This window comes from Topomyia yanbarensis, chromosome 3 (assembly GCF_030247195.1).
Source record: "Topomyia yanbarensis strain Yona2022 chromosome 3, ASM3024719v1, whole genome shotgun sequence".
Taxonomy (NCBI): domain Eukaryota; kingdom Metazoa; phylum Arthropoda; class Insecta; order Diptera; family Culicidae; genus Topomyia; species Topomyia yanbarensis.
Genome location: NC_080672.1, coordinates 108,536,685 through 108,563,121, shown reverse-complemented (window position 1 = coordinate 108,563,121; position 26,437 = coordinate 108,536,685). Strand labels below are relative to the sequence as shown.

Genomic DNA, 26,437 nt, shown 5'->3' with positions numbered 1-26,437 from the left:
ACAAGCCAACCGGAATACGACGGATGTGGCATTTGTTCGAACTCCAGGCTAGTCTACATAGTGCCGCAGCATTGTAGCAGCAGCGTTCAGTATAAAGTTTATAAATGCATTACTGCTCTCAATCATCACCCGGTAACAGTTGTCGGTTTGAAACATGGACAAGCGACGCAAACTGCCCTGAGAGAATAATTGTCGGCAATAAATTAGAGGAGATTATTATTTGTAGTAATTTATTTATTTACTTTTTGTATTTATCGTATTATGATAGTGTGGTGCGACCATGCCGGGGTTAAAAATATAGATCTCTTAGCACGCAGCAACCGCGAATGACTCAATTTAGCTACAAGGATGAAACAAACTCGTAACGTTCACGGCGATTTAACATTTCCTTTTCGGCAGGGAAGGTTGACGGTGTACGATTAAAATCCTACTGTTTGGCTGATTTTCTGTTCCTAAATCGAACTCGTACTAATTGCCATTTAAAGTACACATGGCCGTTCGCGGCCGGGCGAAAGGAAAAATCGCTCCACTTGCAGTAATGATCCAATTAAGCAGGACAGTAACAGATAAATCAACTTAAGGAATGAGCCGAACGTCGTCGTCGCCCAGTCCAGCGCACTGATAGTGCGAGACTGTATCACAAATCAACCCACCAGACCTCGGGGCTCCCCCTCTCCAAATGTCATACCGTTTTAGTAATGAAACTGTCTGCGCTCTGGCGTGGTGTTATGAAAAGCTTACTGCCACTTTGGACGGGTCGTCTGACAACTGCCGGTAGGGCAAATCATTCCATGCCGTACTACAGGCCGAAAAAGTCCCTTTCGACGGGTTAGTAGGGCTGTATTATCATCAGCTCGGTCAAGTCCGTCAGTCAGCGAGGCGTAAAATGAGAACCACATCCAATAAACTTTCATAACTTGTTAAATGTGATTTCTTTATTATTGAATTACACATTTTCCTTTTCGGGTTGGATGCTGACTCCGGCGTTGTCGGTGCCGGCGATTAAGATGCAGAACTACACTGCCAAACCGTCGAACCGTTTCACTTTGCTGCTTTCTTGGTTATCTTGGGTTTAGGCCGGGTTTGCCGTTAAATCACGTAGTGATCGTTCTAGCCAGCTCTAATGGTGCTAATGTTCTGTTGATATTCATTATAAAACGTCACGTGTCGAAACTTTTCAGTAATTATAAATATTTCGTTTTTTACGTGCAAAATCTATATGTTGTAACCACCGTTTGAGTTTTTAGAAAAAAGCATTAAAATGGTGCATTGCTAATTAGTTATCGAAGATAATTGTTATTTTTAATTAATAGTTTAAATGGGAGCAGCGACAAGTCCTGGGACTTAAAATACTTATACATCATTCGATCATCTTAAATTTTTTCCAAGGTTCCTGGAACGGATGACAGTGGACCACGAAAGTCAAGAGCTGTATAAAAAGCAGGAACAACGCGTAAAAAACCGACAGAGCATTGATTGCTCATTTCAAGCGAAATCCAAATACTTCTACACAGGACGGGATATGTGCGCCTATGTATTTTCGATCAGCGGCGAAGTCAGCGACCTTTTTGGCCAGTGGCGGCGGTGTTGATGGCGTCACGCCATTGCTACTTATCGGCAGCGGCGCGCCGGTGTATGTCGGCGTGAAAAATATCGACACCAATCAAAAGAAGCTTTGGCAGTACAATACCTCACCAGAATTATCGGTTTCTATTGTAACGAACTTTGCAGTATACCAGGCTGGTTGTACGTATATTAAAATTGATTTCTTGGTGGGGCTCAACCACACGACGAATAATTTATGTGAGTGGAAACATATCCCCTCTGCCGCCACATCACAGTCACAACTTCATGAATAATAAATGAACCTCGTATTGATAAAAAATTTCACAAAACAAGTTCATGCAAAAAATACATGGCGTTGTACTCGAACGTTAAAACAGTTACTATGGTAGTATCCGTGTGGCCGCTTCTCACCCCAGTGGGTCTTGGTTCAATCCCATCCGAGGTCGTTGAGATTCTCTGAGGTGAAAAATCTGTGCTCACGGCTTCCTTTGGAAGAGAAGTTAAGCCATTGCTCCCGATCCATGGGTAGATGGTTCGATATCTAGGAATCAGATGGTGGAGTCACCTCTCTGGCATCGAAGACAGGCACTCAGTGCGGACAGAGCCCGACAAAAATTTTATCATCAAAAAAGCCGAGAAATCAACGATATGCTATTTCGTAAATTCTCTTCGTGTCATCGTAATAATTTATTCATGAATTGATTCTTGGATTTTTCGCGTGGAATAATGCGATTCATGTCAATACGTCATGAAAATGTATCTGATCAGCAGTATCTTATAGTTTTATTAACTATTTCACGAACATGAATTGTGACTATGTAATGTATTTTTGTTGCTAAGCGCAGTTTCATTTCATTCCAGACATTACACTGAACCTTATAAAAAGAATAACAAGTTTGCGGGCCTTAGTAGTTCAACATTAATTCTTCTAAAGGTCTAAGATATTTTTGTAAACAAACTAATTTCGCTCATTATTCCGCTTATATCAAATGCTGGTACCTATGACTGGTTGCTAGCAGCTGCAAACAATAGTCCACATAAAAAAATCAAGACCAGACAGCAGAATGGTATGAAATCACACATGATTAGTAATATCTTTTAAATTTGTAAACTTATTCAAAAGCGCACAAGATACAGTTCATGAATGCATAAATAATATGTAGTCCGAATTCCGTGAAATCGTTTAGGTAAAGATCATACAGAAAATTGTATACTTCATGAACTGTTTCACGAGCACGACTGGTGAATCGTGACAAGCGCACTAGGAATCACGAACCGGTTCAAAAATCCGTGAATAATGCAATGAGTTCCGTGAAATTGATCACGTTCGAATGTTAAGAACATGCACAAAATCGCAAATTTCATTAACTAAATCTTGACAGTGGAAACATAGTTTATGAATTTGTGAACTATTTCACGCGCACAAATGGTGAATCTTACTTAAAATGCACGAGGCAAAAATGGTCCGATGAATAAAATTTCAAGTTTGCAATAGTTTGTCTTGTTTAGGCTTCAACGGCGCGCCACCGGTGTACCATTTGGCGTCGGCGGATGTTAAAAATCACTGGTGGTGGCGGCGTGGCGCGGCTACGCACATGTTTACACGGGAATTGGTCAGAAAACTAGATGTTTCGCAAAGTTTCGTCTAGTGGGCCAAAAAATTATCTTGATTGAAAACGTTGAAGAGGCAGAGCTTCCCAAATCGGGACAAACACCAGCTAAGTCTTACCTGTACACGACGCTACTAACAAAATACAGGTACTGCGTCAATGATCTTCAAGCTATCAAGCAAGTACCGAGAAAGGAATATTTCATGGGTAATAATTGCTGTAGATGACTGTTTCAAACGGAAGAAACTGTCGATGTTCTCTTCGAAGTACCTGATTTGGCAGGCCACATGCATTTGTGGAAAACGTAGTGGACCATTCGTGACTGTATATCTCCAAAACGGCTTTTGCCGGTATGAAGACAACATGATCACAAAACATCAGTTTTGTCCTAATTTGGCGTCATGCCACTATTGCAAAAGCCGCACAGGAGTGGTATGCGGACAATTTGGTGGATTTTGTGCCATAAACCCACCAAACTGTCCTGAACTCCATTTTATCAAAACCTATTAGTCATGATTAAGTGCGAACTTCGAAAGGATTGACGAAGGACGAAAAGAAAATGTTAAGGTAGTGGAAACTGAGAAAATGTACCGGCAACGACTGTACAGGAACTGATACAGGGCGTCAATTACAAATGTCGTGCATTCTACTCATTCTAAAGTTCAACAGACGTATATAAATATATACTGAATTAATGTGAAATTTTGGTTTCATTTCGACAACTATAGCCGATTTCCAATCAATCTAAAATGTCGCAATAATTAACGATTCACCAAGGGGTGAGTCGCTTAACACAAATCGAATTGTGCTCACAAACAAACAGCGTGGTAGCTTGTTCCGCAATGTGCCACGATGTGCCACGGTGTTCAGTAAAACAAAAGCAATGGTTGATATGATTATTTAACTACACTTTGTTGACAGTTTTTGGGTTGTCAGAAGTGTGCCACACATTGTGGTAACAAGTGAAATGATCGTGTATTACTGTGAATCGTAATTTTTTATCGTGTTATCGTAAGTAATACAGTGCGTATGGCACATTGTTCTAAGCGACTCACCCTTTATGAGTGGCTGTCCTTCAAAATGCGCGACTTCACGTTCCCATTAGAAACCTTCTTGCGCCGTTGCCATATACGTCCATATCGTCGTCGTTATTGCTACCTTGATGCTTGCGATCAGATGGTGTTAATTGTATCTTACCCTTACGGGGTACGAGTGTGAACCTGTCGAGTTTCACAAATGATCCATCGTTTATGAGGCGTGCTATTGATTTTGAGGTGCTGGATGCGATTTTTGCGGCAATCATGGTCTGAACGAGTTTTTCTTCGCGATGTCTAAAAATGGTTTTCTGTAATGTGCCTTCTGATACGAAAATTGGTACTTACGTAATAAATTACCCTTTAAATGTGCAAAGAGTTGTCTGTTTAATGATACCGCATTGTGTTTTGTTTTCCTGGGTCACTTAGGAAGGAATATAATCGAGAATAATTTTGCCGAAAACATTAACTTGCTAGGATTTTTCTGATAAATATGCTATTACAATTTTAAGTTGAAAGGGTTAAATATATTGCGGAAAAGTATTGTTTATGTCGATACTGCAAATGTACAAAGAACACCAATCCTAAAAATCACAGTGATGAGTATGTTCATCGCAAAGACTTTTAATCTACTAAAGAACTTTTCAGAATGAAATTTTGAATTACCTAAACGTAGTTGGGAAGCCAAAAAACTCATATACTTCACCTAATAGTGAGATCTAATCATTCTGATACTATTCATCACATATGTCCATTTGATCAATCAATTGTTCATACAAGTGCCATATATCGAGCTCTGTTTAAAAATTGTTCTCAGTATCTGTAGAAACGATGCATTGTATTAACCTCGTGGTGGCTCAAAGTTCGTTTTAAATCATTATCGGAAGTAAAAAAGTTATCCGCAAAATGACCTTACAAAAAAAGTTAGGAAGGAACCTAAAACAATTAATAGGCTAATCATTTTTATGCAAACTTTAAATGCTAATACTTAAAATGCTTTCTTATCGAGATTCAGCTTCTTTATGTGTCTTGTATCACCAGCCAATTGATTAAGCAAATGCAGAAAAACCACTTATAATAGATTATACCAGAACGATTCAACCACACTGTTAGGTGAATTTAATCGATTTTTTGGACGTCCAATAGATTCAGAAAATTATTCTGGAAAATTCCTTCGAAGGCATTAAGTCACTGCGATGAACATAGTTCATTTTTACCAAAAATTGGGGCTCGGACCAAACTTCCTTTTACTTCAGGACTCTTCGCTCTGAGTACTTGAGACGTGTTACATTTACTAATGGTGAAAATGAAGCTTATGTTAACGGAAGTCGGCTTTACCAAGTTCCAACATATTAACCATTGAGTGTTGTGATTAAAAATTAGCCCAGGTAAAAAGATTCTATCTACACAAAAACCTGAATCACGTAATTGTACGGTTACACTATCTTTCATCGGGCGCTTATGATATTGCCACAAAACATTCTTGTCTCAACATGTAGAAGGGGAACCAACTACGGAAGCTGTTCGGCTATCTATGGAAGCTGTACTCCAATGTCAGCTTCTTTCTCCGAATAGCCCAGATGGGTCGTGTAGTGGTAGTTTCAACCGACTAAGAATTGTACTAAAGGGCGAACACGAAATTATTGCGACACCGAAAATGTCATGCCAATTTTCTTCTAATGTTTAAAATCAAACCAAAATTTTAGGGTAGTTTTATACATATATTTACTTCAAAAATCAAAAGAAAAGTTAATCGATGGAGCCTTGAGTATAAAATTGATCGCATTTTCGCTTGATGACCTCCATCAATGTCTTTACAGTGTCATTCGGTACCAGTTTCTCAGTTTTTTTCCATTTTCTTAACATGTCCTTCTCGTCTTTGACTGTCTTCTTGCTCTTCCGAAGTTCCTGCTTCATCATTGCCCAGTACTGCTCCACCGGGCGCAGCTCCGGACAGTTTGGCGGATTCATGTCCTTTGGAACAAAATGGACAGAATTGGCCACATACCACTCCAGGACACTTTTAGAATAGTGGCATGATGCCAAATCTGGCCAAAATAGCGGAGCTTCGTCGTGCTGCTGCAAGAACGGCAAAAGGCGCTTCTCGAGGCACTCAGATTTGCCCTTTGTCACGAAGGCTCACTCCTCAGTCCGCAAGAGCAGATGGCCTGCCAAATGAGATATTTGGAGGCGAACTTCGAAATTTTCTTCTTCTTAAATTTGTCGTCCACATAGAACTTGCTCTTGCCGATGAAAAACTCCAACCCCGGAATTTGCTTAAAATCGGCTTTTATATACGTTTCGTCGTCCATCACACAGCAGCTATATTTTGTCAGCATCTTCTCGTAGAGCTTCCGTGCCCGAGTTTTAGCCGTCGATTGTTGCCGCTCATCGCGGTTTGGGAAGTTCTGTACCTTGTATGTATGTAGTCCAGCTCTCTTCTTTGCATTCTGGACGTAGCTCTGCGACATGCCGATCTTTTTAGCCAAATCACGGCTTGAGACGTTGGGATTTGCTTTAATCATACGCTTCACCTTTCCCTCCGTTTTTTTGTTCTCCGGTCCCGGTTTTCTTCCAGCTCCTTTGCCGTGGTCCAACGTCAACCGCTCCTGGAACCGCTTCAACACTCTGGAGACGGTTCAATGGTGAATGTTCAACATTTTTCCCAACTACCGGTGCGACAGGTCAGGAAATTCCAGGTGTTTGGAAAGAATTTGTTCTCTCGACTCGCTTTGGTTCACCTCCATTTTCGTTGAATCGAAAAACACGACTTCGAGTTTGACAGCATGTAAACAATACACATCAATGAGAAAGTGTGCAAAATTTGGTTGATTTTTACCCAATGGTAAAAAAGTTATGCCCTGTTGAATGTGTCGCAATAATTTCGTGTCCGCCCTTTACGAAGTACCTGTTGCGCTGGTAAAAAACTCTCCAAACAGGGAACCCCAATTCCATAGTGTCATGCGACCCGTGCTATGGTGTTGAGGTGGTTTAAAATATTCTCAATGGCGAACGGAGCTTGGGAAGCGTCGGGCGAACTACTCGGTAAACTGCACTACGCAGCGAAACGTTCGCTCTACACAGATTTTTTTTCGCCAACGATCCGCATTATTTTGCCGGCTTTTTGTTGGATATGGCTTGGTGAGATTTTCGACTGATGGTAATTCGGTGAAGTTTTGGTGGATTTCGTTTATCAAATTTTGATGTGTACAGACGAAGCTGCCCATAGGCCGTGTGGTGTTCGGCCAAGAATTGAGCCACTGAATTCCTGCCCCCGTGTCGTAGGAGCCGACTGAAAACAGGAGGTGGTACGATGTAGTTCCGTGCCGAGGATTTAAAGGCTGGAGGGTCTCACATATGCCAGTCGCGAAGCATGCGAAATTCTGACACAGTAGACCGTTATTTTTGAATTCGAAGATCGTGGGAATCAAATTATGATCGTGTCCCATTTACATGTTCGGTGTCTTCTAGTTGTTGTGCAATATATGTTGGAAATTAAATGTACAGTTTTCTTATCAACAATGGTTAGAATAGCACAAATCAATCTCCAGCACAAACGTACAGCAATTATGAATCTCGAGTTATGCAGGAAGGTAAAGCTTCCATAGCAAAGGTTCAAGAACCGTACTTCCATAAAGAAAACTTCTATATTGAAAAGTTACTTGACACTACCTTCAAAAAAGGCATGACTAATCCACGTGAAATGCCTTGTACATGCATTCTTGCAAATAAGGCTATTGATGCGTGTCTCATATCAGAACTCACAACTCGTAGTATCTGTGGCGTCACCGTTACTCTGGCTATCGGTAGTATACACGAAAAGAATATATATATATATATATATATATATATATATATATATATATATATATATATATATATATATATATATATATATATATATATATATATATATATATATATATATATATATATATATATATATATATATATATATATATATATATATATATATATATATATATATATATATATATATATATATATATATATATATATATATATATCATCTTATATGCAACTGCCCAGCAGTAGTGTAATTGCTATTTCGCATTTTCGGCCATCCTTACATAGACGACACCATGTTTGGACGAGTGAAACTCAGAGACATACTAAAGTTCCTTTTCCGATGTGGTAAGAAGCTTTAGGTTTTCTCGCGGGCAATTTGAACTACTTGTGAGTTCAACTTACCTGTTTGTTTTTGTGCTGTCATGTTTCACATATTTCCAATTCTATTTCCGTTCTCCTGCTCCTCTTTTTCTTCCGATAAGAGAAATTATGAGAAGACACGGCAAGACGCAATTCGCCGTGTGTAGCGGAAAACGCGTCTTTTGAGCCAATATATTCTGATTCCTGATAGAAAGAGAATTCAATTCCCAGGCATTCCTATTGGTATTTTGTTACTAGAATGCGTAAACGAATTTTGCGCCTCGAAAATTCGCATCTCTGTCACCGTGAGATTAGCAAGAAGCTGGGAGTGACTCAGTCTATGGTAAGCCGTGTTTTGAAATGGTACATTGGACGTTTAATCGTTTTTTTATTCATTTCGTTTATTTGATAGGCACAAATGCGTTAGCTTGGCGGTGCCAAATGCTTATGTTTTTACATTTTGGATATCTTAAAACTAGGAGGTTACAATGTTGAAATATTCTTTTTACAAAGGAAAAAAAAAGTTTACAGCTATCTTAAGACTAGAAATAATATTCAATATACAAGAGAGGGCCAAAAGATTTTTTTATGAAAAAATTTAAAACAAGGGATTCACTTTGATATACAAGAGGGGGAGTAATAGTATTTTACGAAATATTTTACGGTTATCTTAAAACTAACAATATAGTTTAGTACACAAAAGGGGGAACAAATATTTATGAGAAACTTCACAGAAATCTTAAAACTAGGGATTCAATTCTATTTACAAGATGGAGGACAAGAGTTTCAATAAAGAGTAAAAATTATAGCTATCTTAAAACTAGGAATACAGAATACTAATTTGAATTTTTAACTAAAACTTATGCTTGGTCAAGATATTCAGAGGGTTGCTTATTTCCGCATTACTGTAGCAGCAGTTGTATCAAGGACAGGGGAGAGACAGGGAAAGAAGAGCAAAACTTGCAACTTTCGCTCGAACGGGGGGGGGGGGGTAAGGGGGATCCGCGAAACAAATTTGCGCCTCAGTCTAGTAAGTCGTCGAGTACCGGATTGGCGGATGGTATTCTTCGGACCCGCGGGGAATCCTTCAAAAGTCATCGGACCTCGAGTCGCTCTCGCTTCAGTTTCCTTCTATGCAGGCGTAGTGGTAAGGGCGACGGCGGTTACATAGTGGCACTCTGGAGCAGATCGGTTCCACAAGGCAGGAGGAAACTCTAAAAACGAGAAATAAAAGAGAGGGGCTAAATTGGGATATTTATCGTTTTTATGAAGGTATAAATAAGGGACATATAGGGGAAATCACGAGTTGCCAGCATATCTCGGACTGGTACATTGGGTGATCTACCTCGGGCCCGAAGGGATTCCTTTAACTGAGACCTGGCGTCACAATACCCGGCGCATACCCAGACAACGTGTTCGATGTCGTGATAGCCCTCGTCACAAGCGTACAGACTACTCTCCGCAAGCCCAATACGCCACAAATGCGCATCCATGGTGTAGTGATTGGACATAAGTCGGGACATTACGCGAATAAAATCCCGACCCACATCCATCCCCCCGAACCAAGGCTTCGTTGATACCTTTGGGATAATCGAATGTAGCCATCGTCCAAGTTCCCCGTTGCTCCACGAGGTTTGCCAACTGTTGAGCGTCCTCTGACGACAAATACTGAAAAATTCGTTGAAGCAGATTGGTCTTTCGTATATGTCACCATTTAATGCGCCCGCCTTTGCTAATGAGTCGGCCTTTTCATTGCCCGGGATAGAACAATGAGAGGGGACCCAAACAAAGGTAATCTGATAAGATTTTTCAGATAACGTACACAAGGACTCCTGTATCATCCCCAGAAAATACGGGAGTTGCTTTTTAGGCTTCACCGCACAAAGAGCCTCGATAGAGCTGAGGCTGTCCGAAACGATGAAGTAGTGATCTGTGGGCAGAGTGTCGATGATCCCAAGGGTGTACTGAATTGCAGCTAACTCTGCGACGTAAACTGAAGCGGGATCATTGAGCTTGAATGAAGCGGTGATAGTATTGTTGAAGATACCGAAGCCAGTGGACCCATCGAGATTTGATCCGTCAGTGTAAAACATTTTGTCGCAGTCGACTTCTCGGAATTTATTATAAAATATATTGGGGATCACCTGCGGGCGTATATGGTCCGGGATTCCACGAATCTCTTCCTTCATGGATGTGTCGAAGAATACAGTAGAATCAGAAGTATCTAGGAAACGGACACGGTTGGGATTGTACGAAGAAGGATTGATGCTCTGTGCCATGTAGTCGAAGTACAAGGACATAAAACGGGTTTGAGAATTAAGCTCGACGAGCCTCTCGAAATTTTGAATTACCAACGGGTTCAGAATGTCGCATCGGATGAGCAATCGATATGAGAGTTCCCAAAATCGATTTTTTAGCGGAAGAACGCCCGCCAGCACTTCGAGACTCATCGTATGGGTCGAGTGCATGCAACCCAAGGCAATGCGCAAGCAACGATACTGGATTCTCTCCAGTTTGATGAAGTGTATGTTCGCAGCGGAGCGGAAACAGAAACACCCGTACTCCATCACCGACAATATCGTTGTTTGGTACAACCTGATCAGGTCTCCTGGGTGAGCACCCCACCATGTTCCAGTTATTGTTCGGAGAAAATTGATCCTTTGTTGGCATTTCTGTTTCAGATACCTAATGTGACATCCCCAGGTACCTTTAGAGTCGAACCAGACCCCGAGATATTTAAATGTGAAAACCTGGTTGATCGTTGCACCCATTAATAAAAGCTGGAGTTGCGTCGGCTCACGCTTCCTAGAAAAAACAACCAACTCAGTTTTCTCCGTGGAGAACTCAATACCCAGCTGAAGAGCCCAAGCAGACAAATTGTCCAAGGTATTTTGTAATGGTCCTTGCAAGTCGGCAGCTTTGGGCCCTGTAACAGAGACCACCCCGTCATCTGCAAGTTGCCTTAGCGTGCATGAATTGGCAAGACAATCGTCAATGTCATTCACGTAGAAATTGTAGAGCAGGGGACTTAGACATGAGCCCTGGGGAAGACCCATGTAGCTAAATCGCGATGTTGTTAAATCGCCATGCGAAAAGTGCATGTGCTTTTCAGACAACAGGTTTAGCAAAAAGTTATTTAAAATTGGCGAAAGACCATGCTGGTGCAGCTTCTCTGACAGAATGTTGATAGAAACTGAGTCAAAAGCCCCCTTAATATCCAAGAAGACTGATGCCATCTGCGCTTTGTTAGCATAGGCCATTTGGATTTCTGTAGAAAGCAACGCAAGGCAATCGTTCGTCCCTTTGCCTTTGCGGAAGCCAAATTGTGTATCTGACAGTAAGCCATTTACTTCAACCCAATTGTCGAGGCGAAACAAGATCATTTTCTCGAATAACTTCCGAATACAGGACAGCATTGCAATCGGCCGATACGAGTTGTGGTCGGAGGCTGGTTTTCCTGGTTTTTGGATGGCGATGACCTTCACTTGCCTCCATTCATAAGGGACAATGTTACCCTCAAGAAACTTGTTAAATAAATTCAACAAGCGCCTTTTTGCAGTGTCAGGCAGATTCTTCAGCAAGTTGAGTTTGATTCTGTCTAACCCTGGGGCGTTATTGTTGCACGATAAGAGAGCAAGTGAGAACGCCACCATCGAAAACGGTGTTTCGTTCGCGGCATCGTGAGGATACGCGGCGCGGCACGTTTTCTGTACCGGGACAGACTCCGGACAGATCTTCTTGGCGAAAGCGAATATCCAACGGTTTGAATATTCCACGTTCTCGTTGGTACTATTACGGTTACGCATACGTCGAGCCGTACCCCAAAGAGTGCTCATCGCTGTTTCTCTCGTTAACCCGTCGACGAACCGGCGCCAATAACTGCGTTTTTTGGCTTTCATTAGACTCTTCATTCGCCTTTCTAACAACGCGTACTGTTGATAGCTAGCGGGTAACCCGTCTTCCCGGAAGGCCTTATATGCAGTGGACTTTTCCGCGTACAGCTCTGAGCACTCTTTATCCCACCACAGGGTGGGAGACCGTCCATGGGTATTCGCGCTGGGTACTGGTTTAGTCTGAGCTTGATTCGCACTGTCGAGAATCAAGCCAGCCAAAAGCCTGTACTCTTCCTCCGGAGGAAGTTCTTGAGTGGATTCGATTTTAACGGATATCGCGGTCGCGTAACTCTTCCAATCAATGTTCCGTGTGAGGTCATATGAGACATTGATTGTTTCCGATGGTCTTGAACCGTTAGCAATTGAAATCACGATAGGCAAATGATCGCTACCGTGGGGATCAGGGATCACCTTCCACATGCAATCTAACTGTAGCGATGTCGAGCAAAGCGACAAATCCAACGCGCTTGCGCGTGCTGGTGGTGTAGGAATCCGCGTCATTTCTCCCGTGTTTAAGATGGTCATGTTGAAATTATCGCAAAGATCTTGGATTAATGTTGATCTATTATCATCATGAAGACAGCCCCATACCGTACCATGCGAGTTAAAGTCTCCCAGAACTAGCCGCGGTGCCGGTAAGGATTCCGTGATATTACAAAACGTTCGGTGCCCTACCGAGGCTCTAGGAGGAATGTAGATGGAAGCAATGCAAAGGTCTTTACCTTTGATTAAAACTTGACAAGCGACAATTTCAATGCCTGGTGTCGAAGGGAGGTTAATTCGGTTGAAAGAATAGCATTTTTTATCCCCAAAAGTACTCCTCCATAGGGGTTTTCTCGATCCAGACGAATTATATTAAAGTCGTGGAAGTTGAGATTTATATCGGAAGTTAACCAAGTTTCACATAATGCGAAAGCATCACATTTTAAATTATTTAGTAAAAATTTAAAGGAATCGATTTTCGGGAGGATGCTTCTGCTGTTCCACTGTAGAACAGTGATCGAATCGGTGACCTCGTTCGATGACTTAGCCATCGAAGGATACGATCGCTGCAAGGAGGGGCCATTTAGTAGTCAACTGCTTCAAAAATATTGGCACTATAGGGAGAAAACGTATCAGAAGGCTTTTAAGAGGATCAGTAACATTGAAAGCTGTGAAAATTAAGTCCACTATGTCAGAAAATTTCATTAGTCCGCTACTGGACTGAGTATCTGTTTGAAAAAAGGGGACACTTGGGGTTTTGGATGTCCCTGGAAGTGGTGGGTACTCCTTGTTAGAATTAATATTTCCAAGTCCTGGAGCAAATTGCTTCGGCTTTAGTGCATCACTTCCGTTGGATTTATTGGTTGTAGATGGCGCACTCTGAGTGGACGACACCTTGGCACCCTTACGAGGCAATGTAGGGGAGGCTGGATTTCTCCTCTTCCTGGATTCCCCTGGGTTAACCAAAGATGTTCCCTCTCGTGGGTCGTCAGATTCTTGCTCAACGTTAGCCAAACCAGCATAGGGATTTTCGGACAGGACAGATGACGAAGCATTCTTTAGCATTTCTGCATAAGAACGCCTTGAGCGTTCCTTAAGGGAGCGCTTAATTTTATCCCCGCGCTGCTTGTACGCAGGACATGATTTAAGAGCATGTGAAGGGCCCCCGCAGCAAATACACTTTTCAGTTTCTTTGTCGCAAGAGTCATCCTCATGCTCTCCTTCGCATTTGCCGCATCGTTTCTTATTTCCACAATATGTGGCTGTGTGGCCCAACTGCTTGCAATTGCTGCAGTTCATGACCCGCGGTACGAACAGGCGAACTGGTAGGCGAACCTTGTCAAGGAGGATGCAGTTGGGAAGAGAGGACCCGGCGAATGTCACCCGAATCGAGCCTGATAGAGAGTAGGTAGTCTTACCTCCCTCGGTGTTTGCGGTATACAATTGTTTGCATTCCAAGATCTTAATCTGTTCAAGTGAGGGGTCCTTAAAGCAGCCAACCCCGTGCTCCAACAGTTCTTCGCATTTCAGGCCCGGTTCGGACACTACCCCATCGATTTCACAGGCCACACAAGGCACGTACGCTTTAAATTCCCGCGTAAAGCGCTCACAGCAAGCAATCGCGTTTGCCTGGCCGAGATCACTCACTAGAACACGTATCTTGTTTGCCCGAACACGTGTTATCTGAGTTACGGCCGGGTAATTAGCAGTCAGATCTCGAGAAAGTTTTAATATATTAACCGGTTTCTCTCCGGTCCGAAAATATACCACCCATGGCCCAGAGGAACCTTCTGGGTACTGCTTTATACGGGGAGCAATGCGAGTATTAGGGGGATCAGGGTATTTCGCCCTCGGCCATTTAAGCACGAGGGCAGAGCGTTATATAAACGGGAATGTGTCTTATTATTTGATTACAAAGTAGAGTAAAAGTAGGGAAAAGGAAAGAAAGCAAACGAGGAAAAAAATAAAGCAAAACTTATCTGCAAACAACGTCGATTATTCCGCACCAGCGAAAACAATGTACTGGATTTACTGCCGGCACCAGCAGAATGGCAGCTAACGAACGAACAAAGGATGACCTTGAATCACTGAAATTTACACACCGAACACCACTGTGAAATATAACGATCCGTTCCGTTCAAAGGTTGGGAGACGTATATGACGTTTAATCGTTGATTGGAAGGGAAAAGTGGCCAAAATGGATCTTCGCATAGCGTGAAGGATAACAAAACGGTTGTCAAATCCCGAGAAAGAGAGAGAGAGAGAGAGAGAGAGAGAGAGAGAAAGAGTCGTTGCAAAAACTGCTTTTTAGAAAACTTTTTCGCAAAATGCTAAAAAATTAGTACTGCACACTTGTAAAGTTCAAGAAGAACCGAATTCTGGATCCTCGCCAATACTGTGGGACAGAGGTTCTATCTAGGTTACAGCATTAGACATTAGACACAGCGAAATCGAATGAAGCTGTTTATTACCATCAGGCTCAATACCTTCTCAGTAGTGGAAATTTGCGTTAATACCAAACGAGTAACATAAAGTCTCAGAAAAACGGGATATTCATATCTAGAAAAAATTCTCCATCGATGATCTCTCCGTCGTAGTACGGTAAATTCGATGTCGGGAACTATCTGAGTTGACCGCGACGAAGTTAGTAGCTAAAGGCTTCAACGTACGCAGAAGAATTTAATCACTGATACTAGGGGGAGTTCAATCACGCCATGACTTATCGAGCTCTATCGACAGTAACCTGCGTAACGAGAGTATGGTAGTTTCGGCGGTATTCAAGTTCGGTTTGACCATCGTAAAAAACAGTGGACAATACTAGTGAAGAGCTAAATAGCTCACGAGAAAAAACTGAATATCGGATGCTGCCGGACAGCTTTACAATGATGGACATCGATTTCGGGAGAGGAAATCAACAATAAAAGATTTCTGGAGAAGAACTACTCCCGGATAAATACACGAGCAGCACTTCTAATGTCGTTTTTCATTGAAAAACACCGTCTAGTGGCCTGCTCTTCTGCTAGAAAATGCAACACCAGTGCAATCCACCGCCCCGGGGTTTTTCAATAAAAAACTCCATAAGTCGGGAAAGGAACTCATCAAGGGTGGCTGTGGAGGAATGCCTATTTGGGTTGCTTTTTCGGATCTGTTTACGATTGGACAAATCAATTATACCGCGAAGGTTGAACAGTGAGCAAGAAATCCAAAATTCAAAAGCACAATCCCTCCTATAACGTGATGTGAAGATATTGAGAAACAAAACGTTGAGGCTTAGTCGATACACAAACTACTGTAGTAAGAATCCGCTACTATCACAATCCAACAGCCAGTGGGGTCTTTGAAGATTTGATTTGATGAAAATACAGACATTAATCCAATTTGTCGATCTGAGTCGATTGGTATGCAAAACTCGGAAAAATTCTGAAAAATTTTGGCAGCGCCTACACCTTTATTTCAAAAGAATGGTAGACTGTCCAGTAAATGGTATCCGAAATCCATTTAGTAAAAAAACTGAAAGGAGTCACCTGTGGATAGTACTTACGGCCTTGGAACCATTGTATCGAATCTGTCTCGTTCGAATAAAATAAAGAACAAGTCCAAATTTCGAAAGCATTCTGAATTTTTCAAGAATTGGAATGCCTAAATACAGGGCCCTTTAAGCTTCCTAACGGAATATTTTACAATTCTTACCGAATTATTTTAACCCCAATTACATCAGAATATTCTAAATAGGTTTTTCGTACCAAATAGTCATGATTTTTAATCGAACTCATACCTGTAGGGTGCCCGCTGCTAAATCGATCAAGCAATTAACTTCTCAGCTGGAGTAACGCAAATCCGTATGCAAGAAACCTAATTTTTCAATCAAAAAGTAATTTGTTTTTAATAATCGATTATCACAATCGCACACAACCATGACCGCAGTCAGTACCGGTTCAATTTCCTCTCAAACAGCAGTTGAAAAATTAACAAACAGGCAATGCATCAAATAAAGTAAAATCAAATGAACCACCATACATGGGAGGCATCCGAGTAAAAAATCATAAACACGGCAGCAAATCACATCCCGCAATCCGGTATTTTAACCGAATGACTAAAACACGCCAATTACATGGGACCACAAAAACTGTTCCTCTACCCCGCGTGATTTTTTCCACCCGACCGATGCAAAGTGACAGCATTCTGCGGTTGATTTTTCCACTCCATCCCCCCAAAACAGCCGGCCGACATCAGCATCCCTGGGCTGCCGAAAGGTGTGAATCCAATTCAAACTGGAATGCTGTTACTGGCACCGAATGTAATGAGAATCCTTTCCCATCTTCCAGTTACCATCGTTCGGGCAATTTCGAGAATGGTGAAGAGTGCATACCACATGTAGATCTAAATCAGAATTGTAACCAGCAATTATACTAATCGGCTTGCTGATGCCTTTTCCCTCCTCATGACCGGAAAAAGGCGAATTGGAGAGGAAATACACAATTCTTCCGGATTTGGATTGCTGAAAATAAATCTATCGTGAAAGTGTTTTATGCTCTACCCATTTGAATTTAGTCATGGGGCGTTCCATGTTCTGAGCAACTCAAGGGTATGCAGAGAACAGACTAATATGTCGTTTTGTAGAACCACTGTAACCACTATAGATTTTCTAATTTTTCAGTCCGCAAATGCTACTCTCAGTTGTTGCCCAGATCATACCTATTCCATTTCGTTTTCATATTCGGGACCATCCGAAAGAAGTAAACATCAATTGCATGATTTCACTTCCGGAAATTTTTCCGGACCTCGTTCTGGTTTGTCATTTCGATGTGGATTTACCACCAGCTGTTGCAAAGTCATTCTGCAACTAAACCAAACTAAACACGCTTTCTCTCGGAAATAGATGGTAACAAACACCACATCGTTTATGGCATCATTTGGAATGCTTTTTCATGTTTCGGAATCGAGTTACAAGAGCATAGTACAAACTGCTAACCGTTTCACATTTACGAATGTTATCCTCAAATTATGTATACCTACTTTTTGAACAGATGAGCACATAAAGCTACCGTCGGCGTGGTAGTCTTGCGAAATAGCAATTTAGATTTAGAATATAATTCGACAAATCACGATTCACTCTGACTTCCATCGATTTCCAAACTCTATATGGCATTGAATGCGCTCACCCCCCGGCATACAATAAAAGAACGATCATGCTAAAGGCATGGAATAAGCGGGTGCACGAATTTATGTAGAAAATCTCGAGAGAAAGATTGTACAATAAAATTCCCATTTAACATTGGTGAAAGACATTTGTATGTACATTATACCGCCCCATCCACTCGGCCATTTGAGTCTACCGAGCGGGGTACAAGTCGGAACGAAAATAAACAATTCTCTGCGAGTCGGATTAAAGGCTGTTATAAGCTGACGATGCTCAAACCCGTGGATCGGCAATTGGTGGTAAAGTTTTTCAATCCATGCGTTAGCGGCACGCTGTAAATTCGATGAATGCCGCCGGTTCTCTCCACTTGTTTGGTAACTTGTAGTAGTTTTGGTACCTACTGGCCAAAAAAGCAGCGATGATATTTTCAAAATACGGACGGAATCCGTTGATAAATTCATGAAAATCAACGGAAAAAATCCGTTGATAAATTCATGAACAAAAGACCACGATTTCGTGAACTGAGCAATTTACGAAAACTGTGACCAGGTTCCTGAAATTATGAATAATAAAACTCGTATTTATGAAACTGTTGTGTTTTCAAAAAACTAGTTCGCCCCGAATATATATACGGCGATGCATTGGAATGTTTGGTTGGGTTTCTGTTGTTGTTCCCTGGGCATAGTTATTTGCAGTCAAAATTACACTTGTCTTATTAAATATGATTTTAAATTTCGTTTCAAATTAAAAAGCTCATAACAAAGAATTTCGAAAATGTTGAAATGAATTAGTTTTCGAGATATTTTAAATGTTATTTTACCAAATCAGTTATTTTTTTAAAGTGGGGTACAGTGGGGACATTAAATTGCAGAACGGGGAAAAACGCTGTAGAAAATTACCTAGTGCACCGATCCTTTTGAAACTTTCAAACAAAATAAAACCCATTAGTACGGTTTTGGCATACTTATTTCATTCAAGTTAAATACCATAACCACACGCTTACACCTTACGCTTAACTCCACTCATCAGGGTCTGTACAATATCTGGTGCAGCTTCTTCTATACGGGAACCCATTTTTTCTTCATGCCTTCCTCAGATTTAACCTCCTTGGGATGCTTCCGAAGTGCCTGTTTCATAATTACCCAATATTTTTCGATGAACCTTAGTTTCGGTGCGTTGGGGTGGCTCATGTCCTTGAGCACGAAAGTGATCGCGTTGGCTTCATACCACTCCAGAACAACATTTGAATGGTGGCGCGAAGCTAGATCCGGTCAGAAGATCGTGGGGCTTCAACAGAGGAAACAGACGCTTCTGTAGACATTTCTTGAGGTAAAACTCTCCTTTTACAATCCCGGTAGTCACGAATGGCGCACTCCGTTTGCCACGCGAGCAGATCGTTTTGCCAAATCATGTAGGATAGACGAACTCTTATTCATCTCATTGGTCAGGATGTGACACTATTTCTATTGATAACTCGACTTAGAGTGACTGGATAGCGCTTAAATAGGTATCATCATCTTTGCATCGTTCCTAGGAAGCAGTACAGGTAAAAAGTCGAGTACAACGTACCCTTAATCATCCTACCACTTGAGCTAATGCGTTGAATAGAGATAGCAGACACTACACTAACTAATGTCAAATCGGTGGGATTAATAAAGGAGCTAAGATGAATTAGGGCGCAGTAACCCTATTTAGTAACAAATTTTGCAAGTTTCTGCTTCCTTACTTCCCCCGGAACATCAATCTTGAAAATCCGGCATGACGTAAGTCTCATCATCCATGATGATGCTTCGTCAGTATGTGGGTGTACAGTTTCCGGGCCTGAGACTTTCGCACCGTATTTTGCCGTTCATCACGATTTGGAGCCTCCTGCCCTTTATACGTATGCAGTCGCTTCCGGTCCTTGGCTCTCTGAACGAAAGACTTGGACAGATTCAACTTTTACGTCATATCCCTGACCGAAGCATTGGGATTCCGTTTGTGAGCCTGATCACTAGTAGAACTTCCATTCTTACCGCATTTCTCCTTCGGTTCGATGCCCAGATTTTGGTGGTAACGTTTAATCGCAAGACTTTACCATTGACAGAACGATTCCGAGTTGTTTTCCAATGTGCTGATCAGATAGTTTCCAGGTGCTTGCACAAAATCAATTCGCGAAGTTGCTTTTCGGGCGACGCCATTTTTTCCAATTTTCGAAAAACTGACAGCAATAAAAATACCTAATGCGTGGCTGTTTAAAACAACAAAAAAATCAGTGTGGCCACCGAGATTGTGGGAGACCATTCTAGAGGTTCAATACTAACAATTAAGCGGATAAAAAGAAGTCAATTTTTTTCACGCTGCATACTGTAGACCATTTAAAAGCCACTTAAAAAAATAAAAATACGATTTAACTCCTACAGTTCAATCATCGACCTTATGGTTAAATCACGTTTTAATTCATGTTTTCATGAAACTTTCAAACGAAAATTTGATGATCATCTTAATATTGTTCTTGATGAAGAAACACGAAAAACTTATGAAAAGTTCGTAATAAAAAAATATAATCGTTTTTATTAAAACCAAAATTTAAAATATCTCGAAAACTAACACATATTCGATTTTTTTTATTATAAGCATTTTGATTTAAATGAAATTCAAAAACATATTCAATGAATAAATTTTCTTTTTTGACTGCAAATAATATGAATTTTGAAAATATGTTAAAATTTATTGTTAGGAGAACTTTTCAATTTAAAGCTTCTCCATAATCCAAATACACTAAAAATCACTAAGAATCTTTAAAACGATAAACATTTGATTATTGCTCGTTTGTGATGGAGAAGCGCGAATAACTTACAAAAAGGGCACAATAACACGAATCATGTGTTTTTTTTGGAGTAAAATTTCAAATATCTCGGTAACTATCGCATTTTGGAGGATTTTTGTTAAATGCATTTTGATTTGAAATGACATGTAGAATCATATTCTGTAATAAAATAACAGTTTTTCTTTCGTTTAGTATGACATTTAAATAAAATTATTGCTAAAAACTTACTTATGCAATTACGTTTAATTTTTTGTCTTGCCTTTATATTTTCGTAGACATACAATAAAAATTTTAAAAAACTTTTTTGTAATATAAATTATTCACATACATTTTTGTGCAGAATGACACAACGTTTTTCCAGTGTGTATATTTTTTCACAGAAGTGTTCATTTCCTGCTACTTTTCTTAGGTAGTTTCCTATATAAAATAAGGTAATCGAAAAAAAACTTCTGTTGAAAGTAATACACGCAAAAGCGTCTACATCCTTTTGCAAAATTGCTCTTGTACCAAAATGTTGCAACTAGCAGATAAATTCATGGAAATTCATAAACCGAACACAACTGAAAAGTTTTATTTGAATCGGCGACGGTCATATTTTATCGAATCAGTTATATACTTAACACGGAAAACTAGGACCAGGCAGGCTCATATGAACATGATCAAAAATATATGTGAAGAATCCTTTGCCTTCTGCTGGTAGGATTTGGGCATTCAACCCAAGTCTATCGCATGGTCGTTGATAGAACATAACTCATCATCATGTTTTACCGCCGGCGTTGGCAAAAAATTCCTCACAAATCCTCGCCTAGAACGACCATTCTTTCCCCTTCTGCTAGCACTAAGCCGTGACGTATGCATGCAATCGATACCAAGCTATCGGTGCCTTGCCGATATTATTATGATTGAACTACTTATTGATTTTTTCGTTCCACACACACGGTTGGCTGAGAGCAACTAATGAAACAGCTCAGCTAGCAGAAATCGAATTGTTGCTACTTTTTACCAATTTTTTTGTATGTTACTATGTTTCAATTGCCGCAAGTTTCAACTGTATCGATTTTGTTGGCTATTTTCAGCATATTTAAGGGGGAGGGGTAAAGGCTTCAGCGCGAAAAAAACAATTTTTCGTGTATTTTTGTTATAAATTTGAGCTAGGCGAATAGATCCAAGTACTACGTTATAATGTATCATTGCAATAACATTCTGTAACATTTCTATGCAAAAATATCGACAAGCGACTCGGTGACGATGCTTTTCGTAGAACGTCTCTGGAAAAACACGACTTGCGATGTTAAATGTTATTCAAAAGCTACTTAACCGATTTTTTTCAAACTTTTCATACACATTCTATGTAAAAAATTACCTAACCCCTACGTGAGCTTTTGAAAACAAAATTTCCAATTAAGAGAGTTTTTACTCATTATATGGCGGAATTTTTCGTGAAAAATAGAAATTTTTATTTTATATGAGTAAAAACAACCCTTAATTGAAAAATTATTTCGAAAACTCAACGTAGAGGTTAGGTATTTTTATATAGAATGTGTATGCAAAGTTTGAACTACAATACTCCATGGCTTATCTTTACTTTTTCAGCCGAAAATAAGAGTAAGAACTTTGTACTTTGTCCACATTAAAGGATTGAATCAATCACATACCTAAAGCAACACGAATCGACATTTATGTACATTTTTTTATTTTCCTCAAAACCAACAGGAATCGGTCCACCGAAGAAAAGCTTCGTCGGTACTCCACCACCCAACTCCTGTCCCATCTGTGGCATCCAGCTTGCACCAAGTGACCTAGAGACCCATTTCTCCGCCGAGCTTACTCGACTTAGCAAGATGAGTTCCGCTGCCGAACGATTGGAACTTCGGCGAACGCTGGGCGTTGACATGCACGCGATGCAAAGCACCCTTCAGGGCCGAACCAGTCGATGGGAGGTAAGCACGCTTCCACAAACGATTTGAGAATGTCTAAATTGAATCTCCACGTTTCCAATCTCCACCGTTACAGACGTTTAAAAATATACGCAACAAGCGACAGGACCGCCTCCGGGGTAAATTGAGGAAGCGAAAATTTGATGGCGAAGATGGATTCGGCATGCAGTTAGGGAATGTTAACTGTCAATCTTGCCCGGTGTGCCATGGAAGGCTACAACGGACGCAGGAGGAAATCGCTCAGCATATCGAGGACTGTGTGAGGAAGGTCAGTTTCACCCCTCGAGTTTACAACCGAGCTTCCATCGAGTCGAAACCTCATTTTGTGATTGAAATTGATTTTTTTCAACTGCAGCAACATCACCATCAGCAGCAACAGCAACAACAGCAGCAAAGCAGTCAATCTTCTACCCAGGATGAAGATGAAACAGTGGATGTGGAGAGTTACGGGGATGAAACATCCAACGGGGCGATCAATATGACTTCGAATGTAATTCATCATACTAACGGTAGTCTCCATAACAATAATAATAACAACAACAATGTGCCATTGAAGCCAGACCCGATGACAAAAATTCCTCCAATGGAGGAAAGTGCCATCACTTCGCTTAGCTCAATTGTTCCGCACTGGGACAGAAAAACTACTAGACTTAACCTGCCACTTAACTGTAAGTATTCTAGCCGAGTTCAAGTACAAAATGATCATCGAAATAAAGCTTGAATTTTTTCTCTGCTTCTTCCTTCCGGCGATCGCCATCTTCCTAGGCACAGCCACCTCCGATAACTCTATTACTCGAGTGACTCCGACCAGTAGCGATCAACGTATCGATGTCGATTACGAGCAGGATCATGATCACAGTCAGGATATGGTCACCGATAATGACGAGGAAGTAATCGTGGATAACACGGACGACGAGGACTGCCTCAAACGACACCGGTCCACGTTGACTGCGCTGGGTGGGCATCTCGGCAACGGTGGTCCCAATAATAGTATTCTGCGTGACGAAAAGAACAGGTACACGTTCAAAATTCATTGACCATTTCCAAAAAATTTCAAATGTTGAATATCCTTTTATAGCACTGAAGAAGCGACCTCATCTGTCGAAATCGACTCCGTAACGGATTCCATGTCGATCCGAACGGCTGGCAATACTCCCAACTCCGACTCATACGTGAGCACCTCGGAGCCAGCAGAACCTTCCTCAAAGGCGCAAGTATTGGAAGAACTCAAAGCACGAATACGAGAACTGGAGGGATCACCTCACTACAAATGTTTCATATGTAAGGTTAGCTTGTGTTGCGAGTTTTAAAACAAACATATATTTTATTAACCTGTTTTTATCGTTTACGTTTCGTTTATTTTTCATGCAGGAAAAATGTAAGACTTTGATTATATCAAAAATTTGCGGACACTACTTGTGTGAGGAATGCTGGATCACAGAATCGGTAAGTGCAATTCGTAGTTATATGTTTACCAACATTTGGTTCCTATTCTGAAAGATGTAAGGAAACTTTCTTCGTGGCACAGAGCACAACAACAGATATTAAGATAATCAATCATTCATTTCGTTACAGGACTCCTCCAAGATTTGCCCACGTTGTAGAATTGTCACTGCAAATTCTGACTTTAGAAAAATTCATGCATAGATCTGAATCGTAAAATAAATATTTATTACATTATTTCCCTATTTATTTTCTTCATTTGTAGAAATATGTGAATAAATTGCATTTTGCGCGACATTAAGAAATAAACTTTTAGATTCAGACTCTAAAGCTATCTGGAGCTAATATATTTGAAATATTTGCTAGTTGAAAACTACTTGTTTATCTTTAAACAAGCAAAACTATTTCGAAAACAATGTGCAATAAATGTCCAGTTTTGTTCAATTTTGAAAATCAATCACTGAAAACTAGAAGCTATCCAACATGTTAAACGATATGAAATCATCCCCAGTGATAGAAGCCAACTGAAGCAAGCGATAAGGCAGAACACATTATCAATCTTTCTAAAAGTAAACAAACATTGTATGTAAAAATTACTTGTTATGCCAATATATACTTGAATAGATAATAATCGAGAAAAGCTTTTAGTTAAACAACAAAATCTAAATTTAACCTGTTGTGTAAATAGCCAATGATACAAGATAAGATAAATTATTGAAAATAGTAAAATGACACTCTTTTCACACTTCTTCTTATTTCACAAGCTTTCTCCTGCCCTCGATGAGACTAGATGGAATAAATTACTATAAATGAAAAAAGCAAATTTCAAACTGTTTTTATGCCAATTTCTTATAGTCGCAAAGTCAATATTTCTCTAAAGAAGGTCAATAAAATATGTGATGGAAAATCTAACAAATATAAGGCGTTTCTTTGGTAGATTCGAAAAATCACGGAAAAATTCAAAGCAAATTTGAAATGACATCGTTGGTAAAGTTCAAAACTCCTCCGTTTCGTTTCAAATGAAATATAAAACAGAAACAGATCGGTTATAAAAAGCATACTACCTCAATATCGTGATATCCGGTATATTAAACAACCGCAACTCAGGTAGCAAATATTACTTGTTTTAGCCTTCCGAATCGGATCTGAACACTATTGTTATAACAATACAATCCAATCCATCGTGAACCATGGAACCAAGAGACTGATAGTCCAACAGAGAAGCTAGCGCAAAAATGCCGCCCTGGTCTCTTGACTACACATCCGTTGACTCCCGGAATTGGGCAATAGAAAACATGAGAAAATAGTTGGTGAGATGAAACGGACGGAGTGGAGACGCGGTACCATAAATTGAATATATATACTTAAGGTAAGTAATACATAATGGACATTAGAACGTTTTTTGGCCTTTTGGCCCTTAAGCAAAAATAGCTATATTTAAACGTTGGATACTATGACCTTCGTAGCAACTGCTCTCATTTATTGCTATATTAGTTAGAAATTAGTTCGTACTCAACTCTTTGTTAAAACAAATAAATAAATAGTTACTGTATAAATAGTTACTTTGCAGCTGTGCTAATAATGGGGCATATCATCCAGAAATTAGTGGAGCTTTTTTGGCCGATGACAAGCTGTTGTACTTGTGAAAATATGAGTACTTCTTCACGCACACATAGGTTTTAGTAGAGTTTGAAATTTTCGTGTTCGTGAACAGAAATAGGTGATATTTCACCTACTTCGACCAGCAATAGAAAAACAAACATGTGATGTAACATTGTTTGCTCTCCAAATTTTCGCGACAATATAGACCCCGACCTCATCTTTTCGCGGTATAATGTGACATGATAATTTCGCGCCTAATATAAAACTGTCGAAAAAAGCAAAACTTCACAAAACTGAGTAGATACTGATCCGTAAAGTTAAAATACTGCAATAATGTGGATTTTCTATAATGTAATATATGAACGGTTTTTCTTGAACTTAATTTATCACGAGGTTCGATGCTGCGAAATTATCCCGCTTCCCTACTGCAACCTTTCGCAATTTCTTGAAAGGTGAAAAGTAGGCAGGTACTAAGGATGTGTAATAAACTGCTTGTCGTGAAAATGAGCACATATTTCAACCTCTGATTTTTAGCCATTTCAAAAATTAAGATAGGAACTTATGTATTCTAATAAGTTGCTCGCATTGGTTCCAACAAATCCGACTCTTTTCAATTTGTTGGAATGCTTATAGAAAAACCTGTTTTTATACACCTAGCGGTTCAATTGTGCCTTTTTCATTTCTCCATACTATGACTAATAAGCAATATAATTGTGGAAATGTCTATTACATTCTTAGTACACTTTGCAC

At 40.2% G+C, this 26,437-nt stretch overlaps 1 protein-coding gene across 4 annotated transcripts in view; it reads left to right on the top strand.

Moving 5' to 3' along the window:
• Positions 1 to 24,980, top strand: part of LOC131690188 (protein Teyrha-meyrha) — a 102,289-nt gene extending 77,309 nt beyond the window's left edge. For 3 of the 4 annotated variants that reach the window (XM_058975763.1, XM_058975762.1, XM_058975764.1), the window contains 7 exons: positions 22,419 to 22,645; positions 22,719 to 22,910; positions 22,998 to 23,310; positions 23,408 to 23,657; positions 23,721 to 23,928; positions 24,014 to 24,088; positions 24,218 to 24,980. In XM_058975763.1, the coding sequence (XP_058831746.1) occupies positions 22,419 to 22,645; positions 22,719 to 22,910; positions 22,998 to 23,310; positions 23,408 to 23,657; positions 23,721 to 23,928; positions 24,014 to 24,088; positions 24,218 to 24,289 (1,337 nt within the window). In that variant the 3' untranslated portion in view covers positions 24,290 to 24,980. The remainder of the gene's footprint in view (positions 1 to 22,418; positions 22,646 to 22,718; positions 22,911 to 22,997; positions 23,311 to 23,407; positions 23,658 to 23,720; positions 23,929 to 24,013; positions 24,089 to 24,217) is intronic. The other variant, XR_009305527.1, reaches the window with a different exon arrangement.
• The last annotated feature ends 1,457 nt before the right edge of the window (positions 24,981 to 26,437 follow it).